The sequence below is a fragment of the Crocodylus porosus genome, unplaced genomic scaffold, assembly GCF_001723895.1.
Source record: "Crocodylus porosus isolate Cpor-Errol unplaced genomic scaffold, CroPor_comp1, whole genome shotgun sequence".
Lineage (NCBI taxonomy): Eukaryota > Metazoa > Chordata > Crocodylia > Crocodylidae > Crocodylus > Crocodylus porosus.
Genome location: NW_017728886.1, coordinates 241,092,133 through 241,101,664, shown reverse-complemented (window position 1 = coordinate 241,101,664; position 9,532 = coordinate 241,092,133). Strand labels below are relative to the sequence as shown.

General features: G+C 42.7%; 1 protein-coding gene across 1 annotated transcript; it reads left to right on the top strand.

The window, feature by feature from the left end:
* Positions 1–161: 161 nt before the first annotated feature.
* TMEM74 (transmembrane protein 74) lies at positions 162–7,129 on the top strand. The gene has a single exon (XM_019551907.1). It carries the CDS (start codon positions 425–427, stop codon positions 1,385–1,387), a length of 963 nt encoding a protein of 320 aa, XP_019407452.1. The 5' UTR covers positions 162–424; the 3' UTR covers positions 1,388–7,129.
* The last annotated feature ends 2,403 nt before the right edge of the window (positions 7,130–9,532 follow it).

The following is a 9,532-nucleotide window of genomic DNA, read 5'->3' as shown; positions in this document are numbered from 1 at the left end:
CTGGCCCCGAGGTCGGCGGCGTCCCGGGTGCGGAGCTGCCCGGCCCGCGCGGGGTTTGCTGGGGCGCCGCTCGTGCGGACTGCGCCCGCCGGAGCTGCCGAGGCTGGACGCGAGCCATCGCCCAGCGGAGACCGGGTAGTTCGTGTGCAGCTGTGTGCTTCCCTGCAGTTGTGTGACCTGCCCTCCGCCTTTCTGATGCATCATCCTGAGGTTGGGGGTCCCCCCTCGCCCTGTTGTTGCAGCCTGAAAAGCAGTGCATGACACAGGGAAGGCGTTTAAGGGTTTCGGGGTGGGCTCCCACCGCCGGGCCAGAGGGGGGTTAGAGCGAGGAGTGCAGTGATCAGCATCTCCCGTGCCATGATCTGGCTTGGTTGTTATTGGCAGGGCACCCTGACGCACAGCTGGCTGGTGGGAGAAGCCTCCGATGGCTTGCATGGAGCTGCTGTACCTCGCCAAGGAGGCCAGGCGATCCGATCTGTGCAACAACGTGGACTGGAGCGTGCGTGCCTCTGCCTCCGCGCCGCACGGTAGGGGCGACGGGAGCGCGAGAACGGCCACGGCAGTGGCAGCTCTTTGCTGCGAGAGGCACTGCAAGTCCACACAGAGGGCAGCCCTAGCAGGTCCCAGCCAGGCACCTCTGTGCACCACTCCTGCCTCCTCCGCCTCTGGGCCATGTCCCCAAGCATTGGGCAGCACCCAGCCCTGCTGCCAGCCACCTCCCCTGGATGGCGACGAGGAGGCAGACAAGAAGAGAGCCTGCTGCTGCGCTCAGGAACTAGAGACCTCATTTACTTACGTGGATGAAAATGTCAACCTGGAGCATCCAAAAAGCACCCCTTCTGTTGTGAGCAGCTGCTGCCAGGGCCAGGACCCCCCTGCCCAGGACAGTTCTTGCAGAGAGATCCCACTGGAGTGGGTTCATGATTCTCCCTCTCTGATTTCTGAGGAAGAGGATGACGCTGCCTCAGAAGCTGCCTCAGGGAAATCTATAGATTATGGGTTCGTTAGTGCCATCTTGTTCCTGGTTAGTGGAATTTTGCTAGTGATTATTTCCTATTTGGTACCCAGAGATGTGACTGTCGATCCTAACACTGTAGCTGCCAGGGAGATGGAGAGACTGGAGAACGAGAGCGCTAGAATCGGAGCTCACTTGGATAGGTGTGTGATCGCAGGTCTGTGTCTCTTAACTCTGGGGGGCGTGGTGCTGTCCAGTTTATTAATGATGTCTATGTGGAAAGGGGAGCTGTACAGGAGGAATAGATTCGCATCCTCCAAGGAGTCTGCAAGGCTGTATGGGTCTTTCAATTTCAGAATGAAATCGGGCCCCAATGATAACACGCTGGAGTTATCATTAGTGGAAGAGGATGCACTGGCTGTAGATAATTAGTGTGGTCGTGATTTCTCAGACAGCACTTGTACAGAAAAGGAAGTTTTATTCGGAAAGCAAGGACAGCTAAAGATAGCTAGTGATGCAGTTTTTGCCTGACAGGAAAGGTTTTCCTTTAAAGTTTATAATTGATTTTTTCCATTATATGGATACTTGTTCTTAGGAAAAATGCAAGGGATAATATAATCAATATAAAATACACTTTCTGGTGAAAGCAGTGAATACAGATTTCTGATTGCCAGGTTCCTTAAATGCTCCTTTATCCTGCTATAAAATATATGCCTCAGTGTCTTTCCTGGGATCACCCTAATACAGAGCACTAACATCCTGCCTCCCTAGAAGCTGTTATTGTATCAGCCTGCATAAGGATTATTAACAGTCTACTTGAATATTGGTCATATCCCTTAGCACATCTACCAAGTTGCAAGACTGACATTTAATTAAGGATGACAGTCTTTTTTTTTTTATATACTTTCATTTTTAAGCTGCCCTCTTTTCTTGCTGTTGACTGGTATGAGTGCATCATGCATTCATTTACCACAAATATCTCTTCTGCCCAACTAATAGCAAAATTAGTGATGATTATTAAAATATAGAATAGAAGGTAATGGGCACTGGATTAAATGGCTCAAGGCTTTGATAAAGGGCCTTTCTTCTGTAGGTCATTGGTTCAACTGCAACTACAATCCATAGTGTTGGGAAAAATGTTAACTTCTGTGGCTGCTAACTCCTGTGAAGTTAGTTTAGTGGATAGATGCTGGACACCTGTCCTGATAGGACAACTACACTGCCATAACTTGACATGTATTGACCTCTTTTTGGGAGTCTCAAAAATGCTGAAGACTTCACTAGGATGGAGATGGAGATAGAACAATTTTCTCACAAAGTACTCCTTGGAAGAGGTTTGTGGCAGGGAGCAGGACTCTGCTTGTTCTGACGTTGTCCGTATGATCTGTCCTCTTCAGATGTAGCTTTTAATATACTATGGCTACAAACCCTTCCAGTTTCCCAAGAAGTGAAAAAAGCAAGGTGTTGTATTTTGCATGGGTCAGAAAATTGCTTTCTGTGCTACTTCAGTTAGCAGCCTATTTCTTTATCAGCTGCTTTAAAAAGTCAATGTCACAGGGAGAAATGTTAGGTATCCAGCCACTGAATGACAGATAATGAGTTCATACATTGTAGCAAGTCAGAGATAGGTGATATTATTAGTGACATGGGTAGCACAGTAGTCAAAAAATTAAACTCTAAAGGAAACTATTGTCAGCCATCTTCTGGGGAAGGCTATAGTAGTTGTGTTTTATATCTTTCGTTTAGGGGAAATAACAAAGAAACAAACAGCATACATGGTAGAGGTGACTAGACTGAAGCTTGCAAGCCACATGAGGCTCCTGGAAAGTTTCATTGTGGCTTATGAAGAAACTTAATCTAACAGCAAACCATTATTTGTGCTGGGGTGCTGTATGGTGTGAGATCTGGGAGTGTGTCCAAGAGTCCTTGGCCACGTCGAGATTTTGGTCACCCTTGTTATATAACAATATAATTTTTCATTTACTCCAGTTGGGCACATTCTGATCCACTGACAAGATCCACTGGTCCACTGGTTTAAAAATGGTGAGTTAATGTTTAAAATAAACCCCCTCAAATAAGTGCCATTCTGACTTCTTAAATCTATTTGCATTTTGAATGCATCTCAGAGGAATCAGCCTCTCATCTGAGGCTGAAACCTAAAGTTGTTTTGACTTTGCTACCTCAGAGCTAGGGTGTACAGGCTGTCAGTATTTCCACTTCAGTCTTGCATGAATAGTCCAAATCATGACTACTGCTATTTTCTAACACGGAATAGCCCACAGCTATAGCTAAGCTGTCTTAGCAGAGGGTGTTGAAAGTAAGCATCTACTTTAAAGCCCAGGAGGTGAACACTCAACAGTTTGGGACTCAAAATAACTGAATAAGAAGATATTCTTTATACTTGAACTGTGCTCTGATTAGGTATGTTTGGGAAGCAGCTTGCCACCTTAGCTCTTTCTTTTAATTCTGTAATATTGCAGTGTGTTTTTCAGTTAATATAAATAGACTGCAGGTCCCTTCCTTCTCATCTCTTTATGGGTGAAGTTGCGCGTTACACCTAGACCAAACTAAGGGCACTTAAAATGCAAGCATCCACACATTAAAAGCTCATTAACTTGTGCTAAGGGCCCTCTGAGCACTTCAGTGTTATGCCACTTAAGACCAGGGCTAACTCTGGGCTGTGCTACCTAACTCATTTTAGACTAACTTCAGTCTGCTCCACAGAGAGAAAGTGAGCTATTTTCAGTTCTCCAGCACCCCTGGATGCACTGCTCTCAGCCTCCTCTCCACCCAGAGCAGGGTTAGAGTCCAGGTGTCCTGGCTCCTAGCTGCATCCATGCACACCAGCCCTTTAGTGGCAAATCAGAGCTGTGCAGGCAAGAAGCACTCTAGAAACGATCCTAACCCTTAACATGAAACTGCTCACAGCATATTCTGACTTCAGCACTGGTTAACATCCTGTCGATTTAGTAACGTAGACCATCACCCTGTGTTATGGTGGGAAGCAGGGAGTCCTGAGGAAGAACACTGAGGAGTCTATTATCCGCTACATGTCCATTATACCCCTCTCTCTGGCTGCTCCGTATCACGAGTTAAATGAAGGACTTGTATTTAATGCTGAGCTGGGGTCAGCCTTTTTTGTTCAGTTAATCCTGCGTGCTTGCATTCACACAGGATTACGAAGCACTGTTTACCAAGTTAATAGATTTAGACATCCAAAGGAATCTATATCACTCTTTCCTAAAGGCCCACTGACTGACACAGCAGCCATCTTACAGCCAGCCAGAAGGATCTGAACTCATTCCTGTTTTCCTACTGTTCATATTATGTTATTTGTAAGTAATGTTGTATTGTTCTGGTGCTTTAATGTTGGCTCGGAAATAGAGATGCCACTTAAAATGTTATGGCATGCAGACTGTCATTTCCTTCATTGTTGTTTTGTAGTTTTGGGGACAGATATAAGGCCATTGTAACAGGAGAACAGTGGGCCACACCCACGTTCCAGAAATGTGTGTTTGTGTGTGAGGGCTGGGATTCACCAGGGTAAGCATCTAAACGCTGGTTTTAGGGGTCATTCCTGTGGCCATGTGGATATGCCATCATTAATCCAGTTCTTACCAGGAGTAAGTTTCAAAAATCAAAAAGAGCTTCTACATCCATGTAAAGGGTGGTGCTTTGGCCCATCTGAATCCAGAAAAATGATGAACAGACATGATAAACAGAACTGTAATACGGGTAGGGAAGATTTTTCCCCTGCCCACCCTTTCCCCCAGGTAGATGACAGTCTGCTCCTGGCCCTTACCAGCAGCAGCATACTACTCAGACAACACTTCCTCTCAGTGATGGTTGGCAGTAGCATAACTAGGGATGGGTGAGCAGAGCACCAGCCCTGCATGCTAATTTAGAGAGGATGGCAGAATGGTGGCGCCATGTGAGGAGACTGCTTTGCAGCTGTATCAGTCCACACCTGGCAGCAGCTGTAATAGCAGTTTATATGCTGTAAAACTCTCTGGAACTTGGCATTTCCCTTCTCTCCACTCTTGGGTGAAAATTCATCTCTGCCTACGGTGCCAAATTCCTCTGTTGCTTACATCTCTAACAGTTGGGGTGTGATGCCCACTACATAGGGATGGTGGTGTTTTAGTGGGGTTACTTAGCCCTATATGTCCAGGTTTGAAGCCCAATAAAACCACACTGTAGGAGGTGAGTAAGGCAGAAGACTACTGTATCTCCATAACCTCTGTCTGAGCTTCCTAGGACAGAGGCTAACATTTACAGAGAAGCTCCATCCAGCAAAACTTAAACAGGCTTTTTTCCACTGGCTGATTGGGACCATTTGTTGAAAGGGTGCAGAAACTTGCTAGCCTCCATGGGCACATGCAGTGCATCACACTTAGTCTGATGTGAGGCCTCTAGCTGGAAATTAATTGCTCTGAATTTTTGATCACACTGGAAAAGGTCTGAAGCAGAGGCTAGTAATTTTTCAGATCTGTTGTTTTTATTGTTTTTAATTAGACCTACATGTAAAATTGGACTATGTTTTTATAGCCACAAAAATACAGTAGCTGAAGCTATAAAGTTCCCAAATCCCTAAGAACCATGGCATGCCTTAATGCTTGTTGTTAGCACTGGGAAAGAAAATATTTTCCATACTGTATCATGTGAAAAGTTTTCTGACTCTTTGCAAAATCCTGTCACCAATCATGAGTGAATGGTTTTTAAAGAATCCTCAGGGTTTCCATAAATGTTTTAAGGAAGAAAAGCTAATAAAATGGCCTCAGTCTACACAGCAAAATCGGGGAAATCCAAAAACATAATTAATGTAGTTTACATGGTTTCTTTCTCTTACAATATTATTTACTACAGAAAAGGGAAAGTGAGGCTTTCAAGAGAGGGGAACACCTGGGGTAGGAAATAAAGTATTATGACATTTTCTCAATCCCAGGTTGCAGGGAGTGAATGATGGGCTAATAAAACATTTCACTTTTAGGTCTCTGGTTCTAATGTAGCACAACATGCTAGAGACCAAAACCTGTTACTGATGGCTGGTGGTGGCCAGTAGTTTGTAGTTTCAGTCCAATTGTTCACATCCACATCACAGTGGATAAATGTTCACATCACAAAAATAACCTCTAACCCCAAGCAGAAAGTCTCAGCAAGGTCTAAGGATTAAACACCATGATGAATGAATCCCCCCTTTCTATGCAGAGGTGACTCAAGAGCTCCTGCTCAGAGCTAATGGAAGAGAAGGGGCAGCCTGGAGAAGTTTACCATCACTGCCCACATACCCTGCCAAGATCAATGGGAGCCTCCATTATTTGGGTTTATAAATCTGGCATTTTACATGCATACCAAATTTTTCCCAGCTGGATCTAGGAGGCTGAGTAAAACTGGGAGGCACTGGGACAATAAATCAGGATATGCCAACCACCCTCTACTAGAAGATCTGTCGAAAGCTAAGTTGTGGACAAAGACTCGGCCTAATCCCAGATCTTTCCCATTTACCAGTTCTCTCTTGCATGGCTAGACCTAAGATCCAGGTAGTCTACATAAGCTATTAAAGGGATTCTTACTCTCCAACTACTGCCAGGCCTGCAGATGTTGTCCAGGTCAGAAGCTGACTTTAAGAATAATCAAAATTAGAATTTAACCTGCAGCTCAGTTTTACCCATTTGTCCACAGAGGTAGTTTGGGGTTGTTTTTTCCTTTCTTTAATTAGAAACTGGTGAGCAATACTAAACTGAATAAAGCCTACTAGGGAGTATTGCAAAACGAGGACCATCATAAAATGATCTTCGGTTCTGTTACTTAGTTTTGGTAACTACCCTGTTTACCCAGGGACAGCCAGCCTTATTTTCTCACTGCCATCCTCTAATGCTAGACCTGAAGCCTAGAAAATCATTTTAAGCTCTCTCCTGGAAAGCCCTTCTGGGTTGTTGCTGTTTTAATATGTTTACAGTTTTTAATCTTTTTAATTATTTTAAAACTCTGTCTGTAGTAAATAATGTTTACCAACTGGGAAAATGACTGATTTAATTTTGTAAATCTGCATTTTGAACTGCTGCAGGGCAAAATGTTACAGTTAATGTGAGCTTTTCAATAGTGCATTTGATGCCTTATTATAATAGTAATGGTGTTCTGTACAGGTGTAAAATAAAAAAAATGTAAAGTTAATTTTGTCGTTATCACTGTTGTCTTATTCCTTTGCTAAGATGTACTTGGTAATCTGAGTAGTTGTGTCTTCTTACTGCTAAACAACATATCCAGTAATAAGGATTATTTTCAGTAACCTGCTACCACCTCACATCTATTTAGAGAATGACTCCACCCACTCAAGTCAGTAGGGGTTATGTTAATGACTTCGTTGGAAACAAGAGTCAACTCTGCAAAGGGGACTCTGGCTCAGCGATAAAATCTTAACTCCTAGAGATCGTGCTTCTTAGCGGAAGCCTCGCCTGGAATCCGGTGCCCAGTTTTAGTAGAGGATGCAGAGAACACAGGTAGTGTTAGGCACCTCCAGTGGGATTTACGGAAGTCAGATACCTAAGCTAGGAGCCACCATGCTGGCCAATAGGAAATGGGAAGGAGGGGGGTGAAACTGAAACTCCACCCATCAGAGTTAAGTGCCAGATTTCCCCATAACCCAGGTAAGTGCTCTAACCATGAGACCAGTGCTGCTACCTCCTTTCTCCTGATTTTGTGCAGGGTCTGATCTAGGAGGCAGGCTTTAAGGATGCTCCGTGGATCAGGCAAGGTAGGAACACCTAGTTTTGGTCCTTAAAAGCCCTGTTGTATAGCATTTTCTCTAGTAAAAGTATAGGAGTGCCACTATTTCATTTCCCAGATGGGGAAAAGATGACCTTTGTTACTCATTTGCACAGTGTCTACCCCTTATGGGGGTTTTCAGTACTACTATTCTAGACAGTATAAAACTCATTTTGTTACATCCTTGCAGATGGCAGGAAAATTGAACTAAGATTAAATATAACCCACTGGGTACATTTTTGACAATTAAGAAGTTAAGACAGTAGAATAGTTATAGGTAAGAAAATCTATTAGCTTAAAAATCTAGAAAGCTCCCTAAAATAAATGCTGAGATTTTACTGCTACTGCTGCTTTCTCAAACCCTACTTTTTAACATTTGAAGTAATATGTCAGATCACATGGAACTTGTGTCTTTCTATCAAGGTCAGGAATCAGCTGTGAAGTGAGACATTTCTTCTTCCTCTATAAGTTTAATTGAAACAGCTAATGTTTTTAATTTGCATCCCTTTCATAAAAACTGACAAGACAAATCTTTTTTGAAAGTAATCTGGTTTATATTTATTTTAGAAGCAGACATATTTCTATTTACTTGGTCCAAGTACTGGAAATTTGATCAAAGAGTGCACATATTTATTGGATTTTCACTGTGAAGATTTGAGTTTTAACATGGCTTTAGAGAGTGAAATTGTTTTGCAGACTCAGTGTATCAATAAGTTGCACGTGAGGTTTTGCTCATTTATGCGCAGATTCTTCTACCTTTTCACGTGCAAAAGAGAATCTTCAGGTGATCTTCCAGAAATCAGCTGGACAACATGAGAGACAACAATCTGTAGCTGGTTTCTGGCATGCTTACTCAAGTACTGCTCAAGGTGTAAAGTGCTATTTAGCATGAATAATAATAGTAATGCTTATCTCTTAGACTAATTTCTATCAGTAGATCTCAAAGACTTGGCAAAAGAAGTAACTAATGTTTCCCTTACCTACCTATGTAATGGATACACTTTCCAGGTGCAGAGTTAAGAAGAGAATCCAGGTCTCCTGAGTGCAGGTGTTGTGCTAGAGAAATAAGTGGATCACAGGCTGCCTCCAAAACGGCTGAATACAAAAACATTTCAAATTTTTGCAATTTTGATATAACAGTCACTTTGAGTTTAGTTCAGAACAACTACCAGCCACGTGCACTTCCTAGCAAAAGCAACCCAGATCATGTCTTGCTAAAATTTGCAGTGAATTTTTAATGACATTTTTCCTTTATATCATCCAGGAGTTTGTATGATGGTAAGCTCTTTTAATGTTTCAAAAAAAAATCAATAGACTTCTATTCCAATAATAAAAGGCGTATCTTTATCAGCACAGAAAGCTGCTTTATTCCAATAATAGCTCTACTTTGACTGATTTGTACACAAGGAAATTCAGCTATTGTTGAATAAAACATTTCCAGAAGCAAAATTGATTAAATCCTTTTTTGTAGAGAGAAAAATCAATTCTTCCCATTAGAAGTATCTAAAAGATATTGATCGGTTAGAAATGTAAATAAAGTCCTTTAATCATGATTCTCCCACTGTAGTCTGCCTGTTGAAAAGGGAGCTTGAGTTGGTGGTTTTATAGTTAAAAAAAAGAAGAAAACTAAATTCAATTCAAATCAAGCATAAAGCAGCATCTGACAAACTAATCAATGTAACTGCATTAAAATATAAATAATGCCAAGTAGCTTTCCTAACATTTTGGCACTGCTTTCTTCAAGGACTTGCCGTGCATTCAGTGAGACTTTCTGAAACTGATAAGGACATGCTGAAGCCTGAAAATGTGAGT

Bases quoted from the DNA above. Each gene is read 5' to 3' on its own strand.
- TMEM74 (XM_019551907.1), top strand. From the start codon at position 425: ATGGCTTGCATGGAGCTGCTGTACCTCGCCAAGGAGGCCAGGCGATCC.